We start from the raw sequence: 27,955 nt of genomic DNA, 5'->3' as shown, positions 1-27,955 counted from the left end.
CAAGTGGTTTTAAAAAAAAGTTACGGAATTTTCTCTATCAGGAAAATGTCGGATAATCCTTTGACATATCCTTGGACTCATCTTGACAAATGCCAATCTTTCAAAATTATGTTACATATTAATGTGTGTATTTGTTTTTAAGTGACCACTCTGGTGTTCAGGTGCAAAGTATAACATACAATATCTTGTTAAAACAGCAAATTTCTTCTAATAGGAAATAAAAAAAAAATATATAAAAAAAACAGGTTAGGGATCGGAAAAAAGCCATGCTAATGAACATTCTATATGACATATTTGACAACTACGAATAATTTTATTTTAAGATAAAAGTCATATGTTCAACATGAAATCAAACAGTTTCACAAACTCGTTTTTAATTACAAACCTAAAGAATGTAATATATTATATTAGGTTGGTATCTAATATTGCACAGTTCATGATATTGCCTTTTGTTCTCTTGAATTCCAATATATAGCAAAAATACTGGGAAATTGAGTAAAAGTTCGGCGCTGTAAAAGATTATCTTAATCCAGATCTTCATTAATGCTAGAAGAAAGTATTGAAATTGTTGACGTCAAAACTTTTTTTTAGCTTGAACTATTGACGATGATGATTATGGTTAATACTTCATTTGCAGAATTAAAGTTCTTAATGACAATTGCAGTTTTGTCAGACTATAGCTTGTAATTAGCCTGTTGTATTTTTCCTTCCTTCAGAAATTTGTGATGAAGTTCGTTTCCATGATCTAATTTAACTAGCCTGCAAATGTGATAAATGTCATAAACATTGTTACGTTGTACAGTTATCTTATGTTGTAGAATTGTATCAATAGTTTTCATTGTCAATATAAATACTTCTCTCAGTAATAAATTTGCTATTGATTAATCTCCCCAGTTGTTAGTTTGTTGAGATTGCTTTGTCAGTTGTTTATATAAAATACAGTATTACAGAACCTCATTCATCAGCAATATTAATTTATGTAAAATATTGCACTTCAGTTGCAACATACACTAAAAAAAAGAACATAGCTTAGGCTATTATGTCTTGCGTTTTGTAGCAACATGTATAAAACTTGACAGGAATAATGTCTGTATTTTCTGCCGTCTTTTCTTTGAGATCTTCTTTTTAATATGTAATGGGATGGCTGTTAAGTTTTTCCTATTTTGTCGAAGTAAATAAATCAGTTTTTACGGAATGGCTGTGTGAAAATTTTATCTGTAAACCATCTTGCTTTAATGTAAGATAACCAATCTTATATGGTTTTTTTTTTTGGTAGTGGTAATGATGATGATAATGTTTCTTTCATTAATTCCACTCTCGAGGGCTAGGTTTAATTACGGATTACCCTCTCTAAAGTTTCTTCTGACAAATTTAAGTAAAACCGTAGCTCAAACACTAATAAAATTATTAAGAAAGTGAAAGAGAAAGAAAGGGAGGGAGAGATAGAACCACAGTGTTGCCCAATTTGCTGCAGCTTATACAGTAAATAACTTCTATATAACACAAGGACACAAACATAATTCAGCTAGAATGAAATCGCTATCAGCAACATTGAAGTTGCGAGCATATTGTACCAACAGGTCCACTTACAGATTGTCAGGTCTGTTGGGAGAAAATATTAGGGGTTGACTATTTGCCTGCAGTGCTATTGTTATGGAATCTTCGTGGCTGACAGTCAAGGCAGAAATGAAAAATATGTTATTATTGGCTGTGATATCTACAAACATCTTTCACAGTCAGGTACTTACAGGAATTGGTGCCTGAAGTACGTGGGGAGAGGGAAAGAGAGAAGAGGTCAGAAGTTGGGGTATTTTACAGTGTTTTAAGTTGTTAGGCTATAGAGTTAGAAGACCTACCTCTAATTGACTTATGCCAAAGATTCGTTCAGTCATACCTTCTCCTTCTATTTTATTCAGCCCAGCTATTTGACGACGACGATGATGATGATGATGATGATGATGATATCGATTTTGTGTTCTTGATTATTGTAGATGGTGGATGTGATCATTTGTTTTTTTCATATATTCTATTGCCTTGATTATTCTTACAGTTCCATGCCAACCCTGCTGGTGATGTTAAGCAATAAGATGCTAATAATTATGAACATGGTTTGACGATTATTATTTTGCCTACTTTAAGAACATATCTGGCAGTGTTAGGAAATATTTCCATGTATACATCTCAGATATACATTAGCAGCTATAATGATGGCATGATGATTGAGGTTCTGTATTACTTGCTATCTGTTCTTGGGTTGTAACCATTTGTAACTGACATAACCTTAAAGTTAATGTATATTTAAGCATGTTATAACGTGGTATGTATGTTGAAATTGTACATAACAGCAATCATTCTGTAGTCAGATGTTGTCTTCTTATTATAGCATCTTCAGCCTAAACTGGTGAAATGTGCAAATCATTTGCATTTGGTTTGTTTGTTAGACGTCGCGTCCTGCATATTGTGCCTCAGTTTTTTCTCACCATGTTTTTAATATAGTTAACATTGCCAATGGCGATTTGAGAATAGATCAAGGACAGTTGAAAGAAACTGACCAAGTGATTCGCTGGATGACTTGTTAGGCGTGTGCATGCAAAAATGGTTGTTGTTTTGGCTAGTCTCCATTCTCTCAAAAAAGAAACCGTTGCCTCCTCGATCTAATGTTTTCCTCCTTGTTGTACAGTGTTTGCCCTCAAGGAATGATGAACACTTTCATGACAGTATGGTAAGTTGTCTCACTCCACATCGGAAACATTATTCCTTGTTTGCTAAGTCAGTATTGTTACTGTACAGTTAGATGTAGGCTTTTTGTGTTTCTGAAATGAAAGAAAGACCATTTTTGTATGCCATGGCCATTTCTTTTTTTATTATTATTTGTCATGTGTGAATAAAAGGTACAAGAAGTTGAATTGTGCCAGGCAGAGTGGAAGGATATTGGAAGAACCCACACTGGAGGTAGACATGAAATCACGTTATTGCACTGGATACACAAGCTACATGTCACTTTTATCAGCTTTCAGTTTCTCTCAAGATTCCCTATTCCTTTATCATCCCATCCTTTTCAAGAGTGTTTTCTGGCTTCTTGGCTTCATACTCGAAGATAGTTGTCCTAGGCTGAGTGAAGAGAGGTGGTTGAAATTATGTGGGAAAAAGTTATCTTGTGGCTCAGTGATGGTAAGTCTTTTTGGCGGGGGGGGGGGGGGGATAATTTCTAATGACACCAGGTAGTAGTAGACATGTTTATATTATTAGTCTGAATTCAACAGTGTTTTTTAAAATGGACATAGTATTGAAATACTGTATTTACCTGCCTAATGGTGCCCCCTCATGAACGCACCCCAATTTTTCACGTTAAAATTAAAAAAAAAAAAAAATTCCCTCATAATAAACGCAGCTCATTTTAAACAAAGATTGTTTTAATAATATCGAATATACTTATTAATAAAATGGAGTTTTGCTTCTTGCTCTGAATCATTTGCTTCAGAAAATCTGAGCTTGTGGAGTGAAGCTGTTTTACTGAAATGGCTGAGTTTCATGGATATTCAGTGGCCTCAAAAGTTGTGTAAGAAGCACAGAGATTCACTGTCGAGAGATAACAAAACGTTGTACTGATTTAATGAAGAAAATGTGGATTGTTTAACCGACTATTTCTTAGGTGTCACAAACTAAACCAGAGGCAGTGCATTTAAATATTTCCTTAACAGATTTGCAAAGGCTAGTGCTTTTGGAACAATTGATGGCATTAAAGAAACACAGAGAGCATTATAAGAAAAAGCGTGCAAGACTCTCTGAAAACTACTATCAAAAGACAGCTGGTAACATGCGGAATGTCGATAATTCCTCTTTATTTACAACTTACACACAAATGTAACTTACATGAAATTATCAGTTAAGCATTATGCATTGGAATAAAATGGAATTTCTGGAGAGGGGCACTATGACCCAGCACTGCGACCTATCAAGATCTGTTGCACTAACTCTCAAGCTAGGCACATTCCCAAACCCACACTGGCTCACTACTCTAAGGTTCACTATGTATCCAGGTTTCGAGCAGGCAGGAGAATGCTATAGAATAAGGACTGAATGGAGAAATGTTGACGGAATGATATAAATTTCTAATCAGGGGAAATGGAAGAACCCCGAGAAAAACCCAACTGCAAACTTGTCCGCCACAAGTGTCACTATGGATTTTTCAATTACGAACCCGGACCACCTACATGATAGGCTGAATGTCTGACCAGCAGCCACCGCTGAGGTCCCTATTACATCTTACAGAAAACTTGTTAATAATAATAATAATTATAATAATTCTGTCAGAGAGTTACGCCTTATGACTTGTTATGAAAGTGTATTAATTTATCGTCCTAGAAGTTCGTATTTCTTTATGGTATGTTTGTATTTGAATCCTAGCATATTGGTATATAATTAAGTGTACTGTTACAGTGGATTTTTTTTTTTTGAGAATGGAGAAAGTTACGCACCGCAAAACTGCACTCAATTATTCACCTGACATAATTAGGAACATTAAATCCAGACGTTTGAGATGGCCAGAGCATGTAGCATGTATAGGTGAATCCAGAAATGCATATAGAGTGTTAGTTGGGAGGCCAAAGGGAAAAAGACCTTTGGGGAGGCCGAGACATAGTTGGGAGAATAATATTAAAATTGATTTGAGGGCGGTGGAATATGATGGTAGGGACTGTATTAATCTTTCTTATGATAGGGATCAATGGAGGGCTTATGTGAGAGTGGCAATGAACCTGCGGGTTCCTTAAAAGCCATTTGTAAGTAAGTAAGTTACTCTGGATTTAGCCACCTCGTTTAATGTCCATATTTGGCTTCTGTAGAGAAAAATATAAGACTAATAGTAAGACTCTCACAGTTTAAGTAGCCTACACTATTTTACAAGTAAACAGAAAAAAAAATATATGAAAATTCTAAACGGAAATAGTAACTGAAAGGGAATGTGATAATTGCCATATTTTTATTAGTTAATATTGATATTATTAAACTATTCTTATTTTTGTTTACCTTTTAGCCTATTATAACAGAATTGATTTCCTCCTCCATCAGTTCATACAACTTCGTTTATCAGTCATTCATCTTTATGGACTTTATGTTTCCTTTCTTTTTTAAGTCTGGTTTTCATATTGGACACTTTTTTAATTAATTGTACCATGTTTATTGGCACCCACACCCTTTTGCATACTTCTCTGTAATATCTGCAAATTCGGCAGATTTCTTTTGCCTTGATTCTAGTAACATTGACTTCTGAAATATAACTAGAAAATTCTCAATGATGTCCATAAACGAAGATAAATCTTTCCCCCTTTTCCTCAACATCTTCCTTTGTGTCACTCATAACTCAATCACTAATTCTTTCGATCGAAATACACATGGCAGTATTGCTTGTTGTGGCTGGACTGACCTCAACTCTACTGATACGAACTCCCACATGAAGTGAAGCAAGCTCCGATAGTTTTTATTAATATGACATTTCAGAGCTTCCTCACAGAAAGAGCAAGCTCGTTTTGCTCATGAGGAAGATGAGCAAAGTAAGATATTCGTTTTTATTAATACCACCCAATATATGGAAGGATTGGAGTGCAACCAAGTGTTACAATATATCGTTATTACGAACTTATAGGCCTAGTGTTACTAGGAATAATAACTCAAATTTTTTGGGTAGGCTAAGCCTCAAAAGCCTCTGAAGAGCTGCTCCACTGACTACTATACATGAGTAGAGTTCCCAGAATCATAAGAAAAAAATACGGGACACAGCACTGATTTAAAAAGTAAGCTCAGGTGTATATTTCCCATCATGCTTATCGACGTTGTCTTTAAACGGATTAAAACAATACAATTAAATCAAATTAAATACTATTATTGAATAAATAAATTGAACAAAATGAATTGAAAATGTATTTCTTATAAAATAGGTTCACCTACAGTACTTTTCTGAAGCATGCAACATAATTCTCACTGAAAAATTATTCCACAATAAGGAGTTCATGCTGGAGAACAATCTTTCAACATTTGCTTACTCACAGATTCTAAGACAGCAATCTATGCACTTAACGAATAAAATTATGTCAATCCAAATTCAGGAATGTCAGAAAATGATGCAACAACTTCACAAGTTACAGAAAAAAGTCCACTTGCAATGTATACCTGCACATTGTGGAATTGCTGGCAACGAAACTGCTGATCCCCTTGCAAAAAAAAAGCTCCAAATTAATTCCAAGTAAAACTAAGAATTTACCTTTCATATCTAAAGAAAGACTAATTAAAAATGAATATAAAAGCAAATATACAGAATTTACACACAAGCTAAGGATAAAAAAAGGAAATATTTTAATCAATAAACCAGAAATCATTCCACAAACATCCCGTAAAATGGCAGTAGCAAAATTTAGACTAATTACGGAACATGATTATTTAGCAAAACATCTAAACAAATAAAGTATCTATACAAATCCAAATTGTCCCCTGTGCAACAAAGAAGAAGAAATGGCTGAAGAACATCTTGAAACCTGTGAAGCACTACCTGCTGAATCCATCACAGAGAAATACTGGAGAGCAAGAGAGCTAATTGCTTTATTGCCAGAGCCAAGTATTTGATATCAAAACATCATTTGCATTTGTACCAGGGATACTCAATCACTTTTTAAATTTGGGGTTCCCTTCATTAACACTTTTGAACAGATGTTTTGATTTAAGAATTTTCTTGAATAAAATTGACTTTCTTCTTTGGAATTCAGAACATTTTTCAGGATTATGATGTCATCAAAAAAATGAAATTCAACAATGTTTAATCTGGTAGCAGTTTGCTTCATAGTATGAACTGTTTTAAGAACATTGTATACATTCAGTGTGATCTCCAATGTTGCCAATATAGCGAATTTCAATGTCCCCAGCAGTGGCAGAGACTGATATTTATAATAAAATGACAGTTGATATTCACAGTTTTGTTTCTTCAGTCACTAATTTTCAAATATGGGTTAAAGAAATGTCCAAAAGGCCTCTTTTAGGACAATGGGACACAGTACTGAAGGCCATTTTTGGAACAATGGGACATAGTAGCAAAAAAAGAAATTGTTCCCATTTTTTACGGGACATATGGGAACACTATTATGTGAGAATAGCATATCTTTGTTGCATATTAATAGAGTGAATTCCAAATTTGCAATTATTTTTATACTTATTCCAAGTGTCTCTGGGCTATAATCCTGTTTAACTTCAAATTTGTTTTCTTGTTAACCAACCTTTCAACAAAATAGACTTTGAGAGAGCACTCTACAAATATTTTCGACTACAGGAAAGCTATCGAACATTTTCTACTAACTGTTCAATTTGTGTTATTTCATGTTTCTGCAATTCTTACTTCAAATTGTCGTTATTAATTATTTAAAGAAACTTTTGAATTTCTTATAGAGTACATACGTAATTTGCAGATATAACAACTTGCAAATACTACTACCAAGAAAATGTTTCCTTTTGTATAAGACAGCTGATCAACATCCCAGATCCAACTTTTATGTATACATTTATGTGACTATAATGCAAAGGTACATAGAAACCTCTCAACTCATTGTATTACCATCATATGCCTACTTTGTTTCTTACTTTTTTTACAAATGAAATACTAGCCTACGTTTGCAGATCATAGAGATTCAATTCATGCCAGATATACAGTTTGCTTAGAGTCCCCTTATTTAGGTATAGAATTTTTTTTATTACCATAAGTCAGACTTGAATTCTCATTACGTCACTTGATTATTTTCCAGCAAGGTATCATTTTGGAAATCCTATCTTGATCATTAAGGTGCATGACCTGAAACAGTAGAGTGGAGTTATTCTAAAGGATTGTTGTGTTATAAGCAAGGAGCGAAACTTACTGCCCAACGGGAGAGAGAGGCAAGTGGTTTCAGGTTAACTGTGTTCTAGAGTCCTTCTGCTGTGTACAATGGAAGGCAGCGTGGGTTGTACCTTGTTAAACTATTGTGCCTTGGTAGTTCGCTGTTTACTTGCTTCACGTTGCAGTCGACAAGTAACACTTTTTTTATTGGTTATTTTACGACACTTTATCAACTACAACAAGTAACTTACATCATGCACTAGAGACCACAGAATTTCGTATTAATTTCGAAAAAAAATCGTTATTATATTTCGCGTTTTATCGCTAATTAGTTGTAAGATAATCACAATCATTTCATATAAATTGAAAAGCGATTTTTACATGAAAAAAATAACCCTTTATTACGTAATAGGCGTCAAAATAATGATAAAAAAAAGGTTTCATGCAACAATTTATTCTACATATTAAAATTAAACACAAATTTGTAACACTGAGGAAAAAAAAAAACATTATTTGTATTATGTAACATCTGCTGTTTCTATTTGTGGAATGGAAGCATATTAGAAGTGGCAATATTGTTTTCTTTCATTCTGTGCCTACGGTCACTAACATTTAAATTATACATTGAGAAAAACCTTTCTGCGTCAACAGATGCACAAGGAACCCAGAGACATTTCAACACAGCAGATGTAATTCCAAGGGAAAAATTGTTCTGGGGCCGGGTATCGATCCCGGAGCCTTTGGCTTAGTGCGCTAACGTTCTACTGACTGAGCTACCAAGGAACTACACCTGACACAGTCTCAATTTTTCCCTTTATATCCACACACTAATACAATGTTTTTTGCATAAAAACAGCACTGTGAAAACAGGACTCTTATTATAATTGAGACCTAAGCCATTTCAAGTGTGAAAGAAGTCTACTTATACTGACTGACAGACTGTCAGTCTGCTGCTATGTCAAGATCATGTGTTCAATCTGATCTACCCTATTCCCCATTTTTGTTACTGTACCGGTACCGTAATATTACTGTACTCTCTCTTATACATAGGTTAAATTTATTTTAATGTGTTCGTTTGTTTGTAGGTTTAGTAAATTCATCTAAAATACGAAAACAGAAGTCTATAAATAATTATAGATGACTGTACAAAGATGCAGTGCGCTCTATTTACGTATTTAGTCAATGATTGCAATCTAACCACCAATGAGATACTGCATTGGGTAGTAATGAAGGATTTGAAAGAAATTATGGTACTACCGCTTTTACTTTTTAATGTTGTTTCTTTCTCCTTCAAATTATTTTTGTTATTTCTAGGCCTAAACTTAACTTTTACTTTAATAAAACAGAAGTGTGTGGTGCTAAAATCTTAGAAATTAGAGATAAAGGTGCAGTTTATTAGTTTTCTTTCATTTTATAACATTTTTAATGTGTATATTGTAGGCTATATAGTGTAATATTTTTATTTTCCTAAAATAAATAAATAAATAAATAAAATTTAAAAAATCCGAAAACTAGGGGTTGTATTATATTCGAGGTTGTACTAGATTCGGTTCAATATGGTAAATAAATTTTAGAAGATTTTATGTTATTCTTTTCAAATAAATACACAGTTTTAGTAAGAGTTATTATAGCCCAAATGCATAATTTCTGAATAAATTGGCTTGTATTTGTTAAATATAAATGAAATTCGCCCACCACAGTGTGAGCGAGAAATGTCCATATCTCTACACAAAAGTGCGACAATATTTCAGTTGTAGTTACAGTTACTTACTTTACACATCAAGTTGATCAATATGTTCACCATGATGTTCGAAACATGCTCCTTTATGTCCACTCTGATATTTTTCATAGGATTCGATGGGTAATGGTAACAAAAATACTAGCTTCCACAGCTTTTTATAGCTCATTATTTACATAGTGGTGTGCTGCCACTTGTCTCTTGATGATACCACATGGGAAGTTGTCCGGGGTGGTAAGATCAGAACTGTATGGTGGCCATGGTATGGTTGTTGGTGATGTCAGTGAACCATGGCCAATCCAGCGACCTGGAAAATATTCCATCATGCTGTAGCCACACATCAACCATTAGATCTCTGTTTCTTAGCTGTCGTATTAGCCATGTCTCCAACATATCAGGAAATTGAAGTGACATTTCAGAAATTTTATCTTGTCTATTCAAACAAATTTGCTCATGAGCTTTCTGCAGAAAACCTGAATTAATTAGGAATGAGAAGCCACTACACTCCTCTTTATGAATGTTCCTCCTTCCTTCATTAAACTCCACTTTATCAACATTCGTCACATTCTGTGTATAAACTTCAACTTTCGATTGTGAATTTTGTTTGGACGAATAATTTTTTAGTTTAAAAACCTTGATATTTCGAAACTGGTGGGCAGACCATTATTTCTTCAAACATTATTACTACATTGTAGCGAATTACACCTTGATCAGAAACAAATTACTATGGCTACTTCTTCTTGAGTGGAAGTAATTGACAGCATGACCCTGTTATTGCCAGGTGCACAGGTGACCTATATTGTAGATGGTAGGCCTTCTTATTTTCAGAACATACCTTATGTTAGTCCTGACATAAATAGGCAAATAGCATTCCCTTTTTAGATTGTTAATTTTTTATTAGAAAGTTACTAAGAACTTTTTTGGATAGGACTTTGATTTAAGTACATCATATGCACGTGAATGCACAGATAAACACACAAACTTTCATCTGCAGCTTAGTCAACTGTTAATTTCAGAGCATATTCAGTTAGAGGAGAGGTTATGGTGTGTATTTCTTCCATAGGAGAAAAAGATAAACATTAAAAAGAACTGTTCTTCCCAGCAACGAATTCTTTTGCTGTTTTTGTAATGTAAAAGAAACAACGTTTCAATAAAATAGTTTATGAAAGGTTAACTGAAATACATTTCTCGATTACAAAAATGATTTTGTTTCTAAGAAAGATTTAAATGAAAAAAAAAAATCTTTAAAGGACAAACAGTGACACCTGTCACCAGCACAGTTCAGCAAGATCAGCTTCTGATCTCTTGATCCGAGGCTGTGCTTGCACTTAGGTTCAAATCCCGCTTGGTTGATTTCCTCATAGTGTTTCTTTTCTCTCGAGGTTTCCCGAACTGTGAGGGAAATGTCAGGTAAACCATGGCGAATTCTCGATCTCACCAATTCCACTGGCACTAAGTAACCTCATATTTGATACAACGTCGTTACATAATAATTCAAAAACCATGCTACCTGGTTGCGATACTGATAGACTTATTGCCGAAATGGACATGGTTTCAATCCCAGACAGATCCTTTGAGATTTGTGATGAGCAAGGAAATACGTAGTGGGCTTTCTGGAATTAAAATGAAGTATGTACAAGATGCCAATGCACAACCAAGAAAAGATTGTCTTACGATAAGAAATTATGAATTAGAATGTGTTATAGAATTTAAATATCTTGCATCCGTAATCACAAATGATAACATAACAGAAATAAACTCTAGATTAAACATGGCAAATAAAAGTTACTTGTTAAAAAAAAAAACCTTCACTTCTGTGTTCTTAGTATAAAAAACAAATGCAAACTATATAAAACACTAATTATACCAGGCCTCGTGTACATAATAGAAATTTAGACTTTAAATAAGAAAAATACAGAAAGACTACTGATAAATGAGAAAATATATAACCTTTAAATTCTAGCTAAATATTTATTATTGTCAATGAAACAGATGTAACTTCTTAAAATTTGCAAATATAATAAAACAATGGGAATAATTAACAAAATTCCATAGTACAGCGATACACAAGAATATGTTTATATTATAAAACCTTAGCTAGACCTATACTGTGTTACGGAAGTGAAGCATGGACAATGAGAAGTACGGATATCAGATATCAGCAGAATAACGGCCTGTGAAATGAAATTTATGAGAGCAACACTAGGATATAGTCGCTTGGACCGCAAAAGAAGTGAGGATATCATGCAAGAACTTCAATTGCAACCAGTCTCACTGTTTATAAACAAGTACCAGCTGCAGTGACGAAACCATGTTCAATGAATGGATTCCAAAAGCCATGATTCAATACCGTCCGCAAGGGAAAAGATCTTTAGGCCGTCCAAAAAAAGGTAGACCGAGAATGACTCACTGAGACTGTAAAAGGCCTTGGGCCTTGTATTTGTTTGGATGATGAAGATATTTATCGTTAAAATGATTGTTTCTATTTTTTTTATCAGGTTCAGTACCATATTCGAGAAAATTTCAATTTACTGTAGGCGTTCGTTTAATAGAAACACACTTTGTTAGAAAAAGTTGAAGTGAGATGTAAGTAGTCCAACTTTTTTTTTTCTGTACAATTCAGTGGTATGCAGGCCAGTTCTTCAGAGCTCAGCTGAAAATCTAAGGGTGAGATTATTATGTGAAAATGTAAGCCAAGCTTCAAATGTTTCTTCAAAGAACCAAACCAATACTGAACAAATGAATTTACTTGCAAATTACCTGAATATGGTAGCCTCCTAGCCTCCTGAGACTGATATCACTGGAGTTGATAAAAGTGTGAGCAGACTCTGTGATATTTTTTTTTTGCCAGAAAAGTGACTCTTCATAACTGCTTTCCGTGAGTTTATTGACTGTGAAACTTTCAACATTAACTGAAAATTTTAAAACAAACAATCGACACTCTGCCAGTTTCAACATCAGAGTGCGAAAGGTCATTCAGGACAATAAAGAAAGTAACATCAAAGACGAGAAATGCTCTCTTAGTCTCCTAGACAAGTGGAGTGGTATTCATAAGCAATGTTAGCCCTCCACTTCAAAAGTTCAATCCACAGCTTCATGTACAATCGTAGTTGCGAGATAGAAAGTGAAATGCAGATGAAACAGCATATAGGAAGCAAGTGAAAGCAATGAAAGACATTACATAAGAGGCAGTCTGGGGTTTTCTGAAATAGACTGTAAGGTGAGTTCCACTTCATTTTTTTTTTCTAACTACAGTACTGGCAGTTAAGATACAATATCAAAATCTATAACTTGTATAAAGAGTCTAATGTAGTAAAAATGATTAAAGCGAATAGACTGAGATGGCTAGGGCATCTAATTATAACTGATAACAAGAACCCATGTAAAACGGTCACTTTCATTGATCCTTTTTATAATGCAAGAAAAGTAGGAAGACAAACTACAAGATGGTTTGGCAATGTTGAAAGAGAACTCAGACCCTTCAAGTAAATCAATTGGAAAGGAAAGCACTAGATAAGTCATCGGAGGAGAATCATTTATTTAGTATTATTTATTAATAGTTCAAAAGTACATAAACTTAATAATTAAAATTGATATATGCACAAATAGTGATTATACACAATAAATATACAATTTAATAACTAATTTTCTATCATGTAACTATTCAATTTATGTTGGTTTAACTTACACTTACTCCTGGTTTTAGTGCAAGTTTTCACCCTATCGCATTTATCTTAAACATTCAAACTTCTTTACTTGCTAAGTTTGAAATTCTTTTTTTTTAATTCTATAATAAACAAGTGTATATAAATCGTGCCTGCTGCTATATTCATCCAATTATCTTTTACAACAGACATTTAAATTTAAATTTTAGTTCCTCGTTTACATAATACTTAACTATTTCATGTAATAAATATCGTATTGAGGTTAGCAGATGTCGACAATAAGTGAACAAACTGAATAGCTGAATCAGTACATTCTATGCGTATATGTATGGCAGTGTCTAACCTTGCACAGTTGCTTGTCAGCAAAATCGTCTACGTAACCTCAATACAGCTGTTGGCTTATCTTTAAACACACTATTTGTCAATCTAATTACATGATCAACATCATTTTCACTTTAATCAATTCAATCGCATGCACTCATTTTCATTCATTGCTATTGTGTTTCTAATAAATTTATAACTTAATACAATCCTATCTTATTTGAAGTATAGTATTTACCAATTTATAACGTCTAAATTTTTTATCATTTACTAATCAGTAAAGCTATTTGCAAAAAACTTTTCTAGTGAGTTATTATTCAGCTATTATAATTACGTCATTATTACTTAATAAATTCATAAATGCATTATTTTCAGTTTTATTTATTAAAACTTCGATGTTATTAAATCTTATTTTTGAAACATGGCTACCATTCTTACTTAATTAATTATTAATTTTTCTAATAGCAGAAAACTTTATTCATTGTTGATGCCTACCTCTTAGCGAGTAAATTCGTTCAGTAACTATATCCTTATTCGAACAGTGGAGGAGAATCATTGTGACAGTCTTGGCCTAAAAAGGCTGTTGAACCTAAGAGAAAGAAGAAGTTTTCTCTGAATGCTTTCCATTTTCATTCCATCATTTTTCATATTATCATTATTTTATTATCTTTTGGGTAATGTGTCAAATTAAAAAACTATGTTAAATGTTATATCAATTGACCAAAAAAAAAAAAGTTACGGACCTTTAATACGAGCTAAACTCAGAAATGCTTAGAGAGGATTCGTTGGAAAAGGCCAATGGGAGATCTGATGCTGAATTGGAAGATTGACAAAGGAGAGACGTGAGAAATGTAGGTTATGAGATAGAGAAGTTCTGGGTAGTGTAGAAACTGTGAATGTGATTGGCATAGCTCAGGTTAGAAGGCAGGGTAGAAAGGGAACATTTGGATAATGTAGGAAATTTTTAATGGCTCTGGGACCAGATAATTCGTAATAAAATGTTCATAAATTGGCACATATTTTTTGAAAACTAAATTGACTGCCTATCTATGTAAAGAAAAAATAAAAGAAATTTACAGTTCCCATATGAATCAATAAAGTGAGTCATAAAAAGAATAAGTAACAGTGAACAGGCAAAACATCAAAATTCAAAATGGAAAGAATCATTTAAAGATCCAAAACTAATTCCCGATCTACCTCGAAAATCTGCCGTGGCCATGTTTAGATTGATTACTGGTCATGATTGCCTCAGTAAACACCTCCATCGTATTGGACTACTGAATTTACCTAAATGCTTACTGTGCACCAGAGAAGAGGACATGGAGATGGAGCACGTGGCTAATTGTGAAACTCTTAGGATATTTGTGGACCTACCATCAAAATTTGGGAAGCAAGAAGGATGATGACTTCATTGTTAAATTCAGAGCATTACATACACACACACACTATTATTATTATTATTATTATTATTATTATTATTTACACTTACTAGTCATATGTCCAGCAAATATAATCATCATTCTCGAGGGTTTGTTGTTGCCGTGTAGAGACTTAGTATCTCTATTAGATGTTAGCCATCCCTCTTGTAGCAGGTTGTGTTATGACCTGGCCTTTGGCAGTCAGGGTCTATCCGTTCTCCCTCCAGCTGTGCAAGTCTTAACCAGTTCCTCCCTCTGTGCTTCGAGCAGCTTTTTGTGTTCACACTGTGTGCTGCTTGCATTGATATGCGTTTTTTAACAGTGTGATTAGAACATTGTTCTGTTGTTTGCATTTGTAATTATAGTGAAACCCAAGTTTTAAATGCCTCTAAGAATTGTACAAGTATGGGTATATATGAGAAAAAATTACATAAAATACCAGATACATACATTAAACAAATAGCTTAACTGTGAAATACAAATATGCACACCAAATTCTCATGCTTACAGGCGTTTGGCACTAGGTGATATAATCTGCAGTTTTGAATTTTTTCTAAAGCTATGGTATGATGGGTATCTCACTTAAACTTGAACTCTTTGAATGCGTGGTATTCACTAACAGAGTGTGTAAAAAGCTGTGAAAATGTGTTTTTACTGGAAAAGTAAATATTTAAAAATGTTATTCTTTACATGTGCTTACAATATTGATAAATTATAAACATATGAGGAAACTTTCATTATGGACAAATCTGAGGAACCTATGGTTATTAGGAGAAAAATTCGTTCTGGCGCCGGAGATCGAACCTGGATCCTTGGTTCTATGTACCAAGTGCTCTAACCACTGAGCTATCCAGTTCTGTGGATTGAACTACGTACCAAGTGCTCTAACCATTGAGCTACGCCGAAGTTCAATCCACAGCAATGGATCAAACTTTGGCGTAGCTCAGTGGTTAGAGCACTTGGTATGTAGAACCAAGGACCCAGGTTCGATCCCTGGTGCCAAAACGAATTTTTTTACCATAGCAGATATATTCTGTAGGACCAAAAATTAATCTTTATGTAGCTGAGGAACCTGGTTGCAAAATAGTCATTATTATAAACATTTAATTGAAACATTTTCACCAGGCTTGCAGAATATTTTTGATAATAAATACCGATAATAATAAACTTGGGTTTCACTATAGGCCATATACAGAAGTTTGTAAGGACTCAGTTTTGCATGATTAATGTAGCCTATATTTATAAGGTGTTGCCTGTGTATTTGGAAATTTGTGCCATTAATTGTCGAAAGAGTATTAACAATGTAAAATACATATTACCTATAGTTTCGGCATTTACATTGTTAACATGGCCTGTTTATTACTTGTTGACAGATAATTATTTGTTTGCTGCTACTTCGCCATTTTATTTTGATGATTCATTAAATGTTGGCTAGGTTTATAGAGCTCGTAAATGTAAATTTTATAGTAAAAAATATTATAATGTTTCTTTCAGATACTTTCTAATACCAGTACATAGAATGAACTTAAAAGTGATCTCTTGTCTGTTGTTAACAGGTCAGCTGATAAAAGTTGATACTTAAGCTCAGAACTTTGGTTATTTTTGCATTTGTGATAAAATGTAAAAACCCAAAAGCGTTTGCACCATATATAGTTTATTGAACAATGAACATCACATGAAATGGGTTATAGCTTAAGAATCTCCTGCAGATAGAAGCAAAGCACTTAAGCTACATACTAATTACAAGTTGCGCCAACTACACTGCTTGCTTATTCACCATATCACTAAATTCCGAAAACAAAAAAGTTTAGTTTTGGTTGTTTGGTAAAGAAAATGTTAGTAACTTGGAATCAGAAGCATCACTCTGGAATGCACCCTCTTCAAAATCCTGACAAAGCTACTCTGTGAAGACGTGCATAAATGACCTTAGACAAAATACCCAGTGCACACTTTGGTTTTAGAAATGGCAGGTCTAAGATCAACTTAATTACATTTCTAATTAATTTATGTAGATGATGCATTCAGATCACACACAGGGAAATATGTATATACATAGGTATACACACACACGGTGTTCTGTTCAAACCTCCCACATTTTAATTAATCATTGCTAACAAGGTATACCAAATTATGAAAGGTGGGTGGTACCGGTACTAAAAGAACTTGACTTTGTTCCAAATGTGTAGTGGTATCAGCAGATTCTTGATACAGTGTTACATTCTGGTTATCTTGCACAATACTGTTAATGGTGACTTGATTGGATCTGTTTCTGTGGTTTGGCATTCATCTCGCTTATTTGTTGTGAGTTCGGAAATTTGTCTCTCCATTTATGACAAAATTCTGGTAACTTAGTCCCAACTATTGCAGTTTCAGGATACAATTCATCTGTGTTGAAATTATGAAACGTGTGAACTAGAGAATCTATTGCAAATAGTATTTAATGAGATATGGGAAATTTGGAGAATCTGTAGATGTCAATGGGATGGGCAGTGTTTGGAGTGCTTATAAAAATAAACCTATTTTAATAGATGTAAATTCAACAGTAATAATTAATTCTAAACATAGGTCTGAGAATTTACTTACATAGAGTATGGTAAGAGGGTTGGAAGCAATAAACTCCAAGAAGCAAATTACATAATTTTTTTGTTCCTATAAACCATGTTAATTTTATTTTTCTGACAGTTATTTAGAATGTTGCACAAGCTTTGCGTAATTTGCACTTTTTTAAATATTCATGGAGGATACTTTGACTGAAGTCATTCATAGACCAATTTACCGACAGTCGTTGCCCAGGGTGTGCCATAGGAGGCTGATCTATACTACACCTGCTATGAGATGAGGTGATTATAGAGATTTGTTGGGATGCCACAGGTGAACTGGAGCTCCCAGAGAAAACCCCTTGTGTTATCTGGACCACAGGCTTGCCTAACACAAGTTATAAGTCGAGGATACATCGGGGATCATTCCTGGGTCCACAAGATTATAAGTCCAGCGCTCTAGCCACTAGACTACCGTGGCAGCTTATTTACACAAATATAATTTTTAATTTGTGCATTTTTGCGACAATTATTTATTTTATAGCTTAAATCTTGCCAGAAACTGGCCTGACTCTTGCTTGGAACAGTTATCAAACTATTCAATGTAAAGATCAGACACATTCTGTCAAATTACTTAGAAATTGCTTGGTACACTTTATTGAGAAGAACCTGCAGGATCTCGAAAAAGATTGTCGCATTTTTTTAAATAAGATTCTCGTATATCAAAGTAAACACATTCAAGACTCGTGCATCTTCCAGGGAAGGAATTGCTTCTTACAGAAGACTTGAAATTGGGAGTAGTGCTATATCAGCATCAGCATATACAGGACTATTTGAGAGACTCAACTGAGAAAATAGAATAGAAGTATGGGGTGCATCATTCACAGCCATCTCTGTGATTTAATCAGAATGGAGGAACACAAACTATGAACTGCGATACTTTGAGACTTGTTTAAACATCCGTGTATTCTAGTATTTGTATGTGCATATATAAAAGGTTTCATGCACTAAATAAAAAATGAGCATCAATCACATTGAAAACTGTGATACCGTATTAAATTGTGCAGACTACGAAAATAAAATCTTTCATGCATTTTTATATAGCAGTATATTAATTATTTGGAATGCAAATAAACTATTTATGATGCCATCTATACATTAATGTATTTTTTAATAATTACAAGATATGTAAATTATTGCGTGGAACAGAAAAATACAATTTCATTATTCACAAGAACTTTCATTAGCAACTTGTAAATTATTATTCCATTATTTTGTGTATCAGGCCTTTGAAAATGTGGACTGTGAGATTAGTGATCAGTAACATTTATGGTATTGCTGACATTGCGTAGCATGTGGGAAGGCACATAAAAAACGAAATAAGAAATCTCTTTATAGACGCACGTTTTTAGAATTCTTTTTGAAGAACAGGCCATGCTAATGATGTACTGAATTGTTTCTCTGCAGTTAACTACCAAAGTAGAGGCAGTAATATGTTTAAGTGAGAAAAATGTGGTACAAATTCCCTTTAAAATTCAGAAAGTGGATATTGCTATAAAAGCCTAAGGTTGTACATGTACATATTACAAGTAGTTTTTCTTCAAATACATTTGTGTAGCAATATGGGTAAGCAATTATGGTAAACATTCATTCCATTCGTTATGTGTAGATATCCTATCTATTATTCGCCTAAAAATCAGGTTCCTGGGCAAGACTGTTGATTGCAAAGTTGGCAAACTACAGAGAAAAGTTTACCTAAACTGTAAATATGCAAAAAATTGTTTCATATGAAAACTCGCAATGATAGTAATTATTTTGGGAGTCTTGCCGTATTTGTATTATTTAGAGTGAATTAATTACATATTATACCGAATGTTTCAGGAGCAATGGTAAATATATTAGTGAATAGTAGTATGGAGTGAAAAAGTTCATATGTACATGTGTCCAATTTTCAGTGGGTTTGAAAATACAGCTGTTTGAATGTTACTCATAAAAAGAGTCTTACAAAAAGGTATAACAGAGAGACAAATTACTTATTGATTGATTGCCTTGCATTACAAATTCTCGGCATCGCTCTTCTGTAAATGTGTGGCGCTTTATGATTGATAATCAGTTAATTGGGCCTACTGTGATACCGAATCATTTTATAGGGCGCACACACGCAGCATACTTTCTGCAAAACGAGTTTCCACTGTTATTGGAGGAGGTTAATTTGGCTACAAGATTGAGCATGATCTTCCAGCATGACAGAGCTCCTGCACATAGCTGTCGAACAATGGATCATGTGTGGTGGTCACGTTCATTGATTTAGTCCTTTAGATTATCATCTTTGGGGATGGATGAAAAGTGAAGTCTACAAAGAAATAGTAAACACAAAAGACGAATTGGTCGCTCATAAAAGGATGCCAAGACAACCTCAAAAGAGCTATACGTACTATTGGGAAGAAAGTTGAAAAGTGCATTGAAGTCGGTGGTGGGATTTTTTAACAATTACTTTGAACTGTTGCAAATTATTGATATCATTTAAATAATTGATAAATCCACTCAGTAAATAATTTTTCTTTCTTTCAGATCATTTGTAAGGCTTTCAGTCAATCAGTAAGTCATTTGTCTCTCCTTCATACCTTTTGTAAGACTTCTTATGTGCAACATCGGCATAGGTATTTCTCCACATCCATTGAAAATTGGACACAAGTCTATATTAACTATTTTACCCTGAAGAGTCCATACTACTACCTCCTAAAATACCGTATTTACTGTTCTCCGTAAAACATTCTGTGTTACTAGCGCCTTTGTAGTATCACTGTAATTTAATTGAAGTTACATACATACAAACTAACAGCATAGCTCTTTCCTTAAGTTATCATTCTGTGTTACTAGCACCTTTGTAGTATCAGTGTAATTTAATTGAAGTTACATACATACAAACTAACAGCATAGCTCTTTCCTTAAGTTATCATATGAAGCATCGTCCAGCAGAGTATTATATAGAATGGTTCTGTTAGCTCGGAAACTTTTTATGAATTTAAGCATGTAGTCTAACAGCAATAACATTTGAGAATTCACTATATAAACCGTCCAGGAATAGAGATTAGAGTTGTATTTGTAATATACGTCATATTTATATAAAGATATTCCTGTAATAATAAATTTGTCATTAATACAGAAAAAAATATAATAACGTTTTTTTTTTCAGATACTTTTTAATACCAGTACATAGAATGAACTTAAAAGTGATCTCTTGTCTATTGTTAACAGGTCAGCTGATAAAAATTGAATTTTACTAATATTATAATTATATAGATGCACACATACCACAGATTCATAAGTGACACGAAAAGCTGAAGATTTAGCAAATTGGCAACCACAGATTCTCAGTTTGTGAACTAAACAGATGGTCAGCCTCGGGGAGGAGGAGGAGGTGGTTCAGAACGGGGGACAGGTTTAGGGGAGAAAATGGTTGCAGAAAAGAAAGTGGAATCAAGCAGTTTCGTTCACATATTTCCCAGGATCTCAGATCTGTTTGTCGTGTAATAGTATGCTGTATCAGTTTGGTAATCCTTTAAGGGCAGCTATCCTAATATTGGATTTTCTCTCTTGGGAACTGGAAAGATCACATCAGGAGAATGTATGCCAGCGGCCTATATTCAGTTAAATGGAAAGGAACAAGAAAACTAGAAAGTCTTTACAAATATTGAATGAAATTGTAACATACAAATGAATTGGCGTAATATCTTGATGATGAAGATGGCGATGGTAGTGATGATTAGATGAAAGAGAATGATAACTAAATTCGACATTACTATGTAAAATTCTGAACTTTTACAGTTGAGTGTTAGGTAGTGGAAAATTATGTAAAACAGCCATTTTCATAGTCTTCGTTAGTTTGTGTAGAAATGTTTGCTTACCCATTTTGAAGTAAATACTAGATTGCAGTTTGAATGGAGACTTTATGTAAATAATGTATTATCTCGTCGTTTATTTAACAGCCTTACTCTTTAGTTTATGAAGATCTGTCCAAGTGTATGTGGTGTGCGTGTTTGTGCTTACATATGTTGTACCTTTGAAACAGGAATTTGTACAAGTAGATTCGTGAAGCATTATTCCTATCTATGACCATTTCTTTGCCACTACTAGAAAGACAATTTGAAGCTAACATTTTATAATGAAGATCTGTGTATGGTAAAGAATTTTAAATTATGTGGAAGTTTACATTTTGTTAATACCTGCGTAGATGTATAATGTAAAGCTGTATTCCCTCAAATACTCCACATGTATTTTTCATAGATTTCCCAAAAAGTGGTGTGTATGGCTTATTCACAAAATCAGTAGCACCGCTTTTCTTTAATATGTTGCACACTAACACAACCCAGATGGTAGTATCTAATGGTGTACATTAATGTAAGTTAATGATATTAATCATAAATTAGGATGAAAATTAAAAAATTAATGCAAGTTTTCGAACTTGCTAGTGACAATATTGATGATGAAATATTGATCACTCTTTTTGCCAGGAGCTTCAGAAACTATTTTTGTTGCTAAATTGAATAGAAAACTCACAAGAGATGATTTTTCATAGTTCGGAACCTCTTTTGTCTAGCCATTCGCATGCTTGTATAAAATAGAAATAAGATAAAATGAAAAAAATATATAGAAAATTCTGGTAGCAGAAGGTGGAAACAGGAAGTTATAGCTGGTGTCCTCATATGGATGATTTCTCCATAAATCCTAGCATATGAGTAATCATCAGAAAATAACTATACATTCAACTGATTGAACCTAACCTAACCTATCCAGCCTACTCTACTCTTACTCTTGAACTTCAATTATTTGTGTGTTCATTTGGCTGCTGTAGGGTTTTGGCATGAATCATAAGTATTCAGCTGGTTTTAATATAATTAATGCACTAATATTGATACTGAATATGAATTCCTCATATCATTTTGTATTAAAGTAGCGAATCACAAAGAGTAGGTAACAAACTTAGAAACTGATGAAGGTGTGCTGGGAGTGAAATTTAATTTTTTAAGTTGGTAGTGAAGTATTCTTAAGAAGCACTGTTTATCATTGTCTTTATTTTTAACATTTTTTTCTGGCTGTCATAAAATGGATGCACGTAGCTACTTAAAAAGAATGGAGTACTTGAGAAGATATGGTATTTTATGAGTAGTTGTATCGGATAAAGGCTTAAAAAAGCTTTATTATGACCTGAAGTATTAGACAGCAAAACGATCTAGTGTATATTTGTAATGTGAAAAATTTAGCACTGTTGCCAAGTAAATTTTTTTATGACTTCCACAATATTCTACACATGAGGCTGTAACTGTAAGTGGCATTATTGCACATAACACAGCTGACAGGCACAATATATGTAACGTCATTTGTTTTCGTTGCTTGATTCACCTAATATTGATTCTAATGAAGTCCAAACTGTATAATGTAGTGAATTGTATCTTGTTTGCATTTTTGTACGTTGACCAAGTAACTGTGATGTGTTAGAATGTTGAGATAAATTTTGTCGGTAATGGTTGCTGTAGTTTCATTGTTGAACAGTGTTTTTTTGTGTTTTATAAATGTATATTGGCTAAGCTTATTTGAAGAACGAGTATGACAATATTTAGCAGTGTGTAGCAGAACAATGTTACAGTATTTTGTGACTTCCATTACTTTACTGGCAGTTTTATCTGGAAATAACATAGATATGTGTTTTTAAAAGTAGAAACCAATTAAGCACATTGTAAATATCTTTAAATTGTGTCCCGAATTTTACCATTTTAGGTTTATTAATGGTTTTATTGATTGTCATTCTGTAAATTTTATGCAGAAGCATTCGAAGATCTAATTTTATTTAATCACATAGTTTTACTTGTCAGTTCAGACTTCATTGTATATGTATATTACATTTATCACTGAAGAAAACAAACTTGTTAATCTTGCATTATCCACGGATTACAGTGCAACATAGATTTTCATTTTTGAAATTTTGCATATCAGCACTGTATTTGTAATTCAGGTTTTAAAACATTATGCTTACTGGTATTGTTTTTTTTTTTTTTTTTTTTTTTTTGCACTTGATGTCATTTGAATCTCGCATTACACCATGCAAAATTTAAAATCAACTGCCCATAAAACCAAACATGTTAACGCCTGCAGAGAAAATTGTTGTTAAACTTTATAACATTGCATTCAACGAAAGTATCTTTATTTTTTCAATGTATTTTAAAAGAACATTGTTACATATAACTGTGTTATAAGCAGGCTCTTTTATTATTATTATTTTTTTTTTTTTTGAGCTGTGAGGAATGTCTCTGTAACACACATAAAGAACTCATGTAAAGTATAATACAGTCGAAGTAATAATAGTTAATCTACAGATAATCACAAAGTTATCAGTTTCAAAAGAAATTCGGAAGCAAAATATCACAATATACTGTCAGTGAATGTCAGTGTTTTACATCATACAGAGATGATGTATTTCATAGATTGGGATAAAAAATCCATTATGTGAACTAGTAACTTAGTACTTTTTTCTAATAAACCAAACTGCTCTGTGATTGCTTAATGTTTGTAGTATAAAAGAGGACCCACTGTATGTTTTAAAACTGAAATGTGTGCTTTGGAAGCTACAGATTTAGTGAAAATTATATTGATAACAATTTGTTGGCATTGATGTGTTTATTGGATGTGCAGGAATCCTCTGGCGCAAATGGAAGAAGAAAAGAGAGACCACGAAGCCAAGATGAAGAAGATGGAGTCTGAAATGGAACAGGTGTTTGAAATGAAAGTTCGGGAAAAGAAACAAAAGCTAAAGGATTCAGAAGCAGATGTAAGTTTCATGTTTCCTAACTTACACTCTTTGTAACAAACTTTTAAACTAAAAGTAACAAGTGCCCCTCCTTTTTCTGTTTTTTTCCCCCTTTCTCCTTCCATTGTTTTCCACACCTTTTCTCTCTTTTCATTCTTCCTTCAGTACTCATCTTTCCCCTTCCCTCTTTGTGCATCCCCCTCTCCTAATTTTCCCTATCCCTTACCCTTTGTTTCTTGCCCTCTCTCCCCTCCCTTGCTATCTCTTTTGTATGGTGTCAGTACACCAGTCAAGTACTAATATTCATCATGATTCAGCCCCATATTAGACCTCACTGGTCTGTTACAGTCTCAATCCATTGTCATTCTGGTCACCCCACACTTCTTTGACGAGAAGAAACATATTTGAGTATCTTTGGTATTTTCTTATTGTTCATTTGGAGAACATGTTCTTTCCAAACTTTTCTATATACAGTAAAATCCCTCGTATCCAGCACCCAAATAACCAGCAATACCAAAACAGCAGCATTTTTGGCTAGGCCAAAAGAAAAAGTCATTCATGCGAATGGGAAGAGTCGGATGAAGATGTGAGTGGTTCTAGACAGAAAACCCCGTTATGTTCCTGAAGTAGATCGGGTAGCATCAGTAAGCTGTCACTTGGGCCTTACAAACAATGCACAGAAATGATATCTTTAAATTTACCACATGAACTCACCTGTTTCGAAGGGGCGTTGAATGAGTCTAAATAGGGAAGTGTAAAATTTTCTGTTTCTACAGTGCATAAAAGTTTCATTAGAGTGATAGATAGTATATATAATTGCAAATGAGATGAAAGCACTACGTTAATAATAATTTATTAATAATAATAATTTGTAGCAAGCCTAATTCTCTGCTCTATACTATCACTCTTCATTGATTTAATATATTATTTTTCTTTATTGTGAGTCGTGAAGTAGTCATAAACATACAAAATGACGTTTGTGCAGTACATTAGTAGTATTTAATTTTAAGACACTTTCAATTGCATAGATTTTTAGGTGTATTAGGTGTCCTTAGGAAATAATAATAAAAAATAATAGAATTTCTCATGTAGACAGTCCGCCAGTTTTCCAACCCACACAGCCAGCAAATCAGTTGTCGCGAGCAGACCGTGTTAAGTTGTCACGAGGCGTTGTAAAACAAAACGTCGCATCTCGCCTTGCTGCATCACATCTGATTCTGTGTGCACCCAGCCCAAAAAGTTTTCGTAACCTTAATACAGTTTTAAATGGCGGTCATGTGAGTCATGTGACGTGAAGAGCAGTGTAACCAGTGTCTCAACTATAAGGACTATGAAGTAGTGCTTGATGATTTGAGCATAAGAACATTTCGCTTGCCTTTCACAGAATTCATTGTGCAACAGCAGCGCTTAGTGGTAATAGTCATGATACTATCTATGACTCAAATAAAATGTTTATGCGCTGTAGGAACAGAGAATTTCACACTTTCATATTTAGACTCATCCCAACACCCCTTCTAAATAGGCAAGTTCAAGTGTTAAATTGAAAGATATTGTCTATGCTCATAGTTTGCAAGGCCCAAGTGACAGATTACCGATGCTACCCTCTACTCTAGGGACATATGGGTTTTTTTGTCTATGTTTTCATATATGAACCGTGTAGAAGAAAAAGCACTGATTCAATATGAAAAACTTATCAGATTACCAGGAAACAATTGGCATTCATACAGTCCTCTCTGTAGATTGAAAACTCAAAAAAGTTTCATATCCGTTGTTCAAGAATTAAAACAGAAAATCAATATCCCGAATTTAAAAGAAAACTTACAAATTAAACCAAACCCTTTAACTCTATTAAATATAGAATATAATCTAAATTTAACAGAAGAAATACTAAAATCAGAAGTAAACACTGAAATACTGAAACAATTGTCTTTAGAGACAATTAATATTAGGTACCCTCCACAAAACTGGCTTCAGTTATACACCGACGGATCCTTGATCTCCAGAGAACAAGGTGCCGGTGCAAGTGTTACTTGCTGTCTCTTCTCACTTTATAGATCTCTTGGATATGGAACAACAAGTTTTGATGGTGAAATCATTGCAATAAGTGAATGTCTCAGGAATCTTCTATGCCACATCAATAAATTTAGGAATGCAGTTACATTGTCAGACTCCAAAACAGCTATTCCATCAATCGTCTCTAAACACACACCTTCATCTCAAACAGCAGAAATAACTAAAATGCTCTCTCAATTAATATCACTCAAGAAAAGAATTGTATTCCAATGAATACCATCCCATTGTGGAATCCTGGGAAACGAGAATGCGGATGCTTTAGCAAAGAAGGGCAGCACTGCTACTTACAGACCTGTTACTAAATCTACGTATTACTCTGTGAAGAGATTTATTAAATCTACATACTTAGACTTCAACAAACAAAATTTGATAACACAATCCCAAGGGAAAAAATGGAACTCTCTGCATCAAAATCCACAGTTAATTCCCGATTTACCACGAAAATCATCTGTAGCTGCATTTAGATTGGCAACAGGCCATGATTGTTTGGCCAAACACCTGCATAGAATTGGAATATATCAGTCCCCTCACTGCCCATTATGCAACTCAAACCAAGAAATGGATTCGGAACACCTCAAAATCTGTGCTTCAGTGGCTGGTCGTGATAATATCTTTGAAAAATATTGGAGTGCTAGAGGTCAAATGACTTTATTGTCAAACGCCTGGCATTAGAAAACAACAACAACATGAACCGTGTAGAGAGTAAACAATATATGGCATGTGCGATCTACGAAAACCACTCACATCTTCGTCAGACTCTTCTCTTTCACATGAATGACTATTTTTTCTTTTTTGCCTAACCAAAAGTGCCATTGTTTTGGTATTGCCAGTTATTTGGGTGCCAAATACGAGGGATTTTACTGTATTGTTTAACATATAAACCTTTATCTTGATATGTAATAGTCTACTAGTAGTTTCATTTTTCATTGAATGTCTAGAACCCTCTAATAATAATAGATTGCTTTAATTCCCATGGGATTCAATTAGCAGATGAACAACCCATTGCAGATATTTTCTGTTAAATTTAAATACCTGCAGCCTTTGATAATTATTTGCCAATACTGTGTATTTCAATAATTATCCCGTTCCTAACAATCTACTTAACCAATTTATTGGCTGTTTCATTGCCTTGAATCCATTTATATCCTGCAACCCACCTAAGCTTAATGAAATTGTGTTCAGCCAGTTTCATGAATGATTCATTGCATTTCATGATCAGTTTAGATCGTACCATAAGAGATTTAAAACTTTTTAACTTCTGTATATTATAATGTCATTATACAGAGAGTCTCAGCGAATGTTGATGTAATGTATGTTTGCCGACCAGTGGAAAGGCCTCTATGTTACTGTTGCTGTATACCTCTGCAAACTCGCAGTTCATTATTGTTATAGATACATTAGTAATTTGAGCTATGGTGTTATCCTACTGCAAATACTCTGTGAAACATATTGCATTTGTTAATTCATCACACAATCGTTCTAAAGTGTGACTTACATACTTCACACTGTTGGAAGGAAAAGGAAGGTCCAGTGCTTCTATGGA

The 27,955-nt window shown here is 33.8% G+C and overlaps 1 protein-coding gene across 10 annotated transcripts in view; it reads left to right on the top strand.

Moving 5' to 3' along the window:
* The window catches only part of pnut (septin 7-like protein pnut), a 394,868-nt gene that overhangs the window by 305,350 nt on the left and 61,563 nt on the right, over positions 1-27,955 (top strand). For 9 of the 10 annotated variants that reach the window (XM_069817912.1, XM_069817908.1, XM_069817909.1 and 6 more), the window contains 2 exons: positions 2,681-2,722; positions 24,225-24,360. In XM_069817912.1, the coding sequence (XP_069674013.1) occupies positions 2,681-2,722; positions 24,225-24,360 (178 nt within the window). The remainder of the gene's footprint in view (positions 1-2,680; positions 2,723-24,224; positions 24,361-27,955) is intronic. The other variant, XM_069817906.1, reaches the window with a different exon arrangement.

The sequence above is a fragment of the Periplaneta americana genome, chromosome 2, assembly GCF_040183065.1.
Source record: "Periplaneta americana isolate PAMFEO1 chromosome 2, P.americana_PAMFEO1_priV1, whole genome shotgun sequence".
Lineage (NCBI taxonomy): Eukaryota > Metazoa > Arthropoda > Insecta > Blattodea > Blattidae > Periplaneta > Periplaneta americana.
Note: the sequence above shows the minus strand (reverse complement) of the source record. Positions and strands in the feature narration are given on the sequence as shown.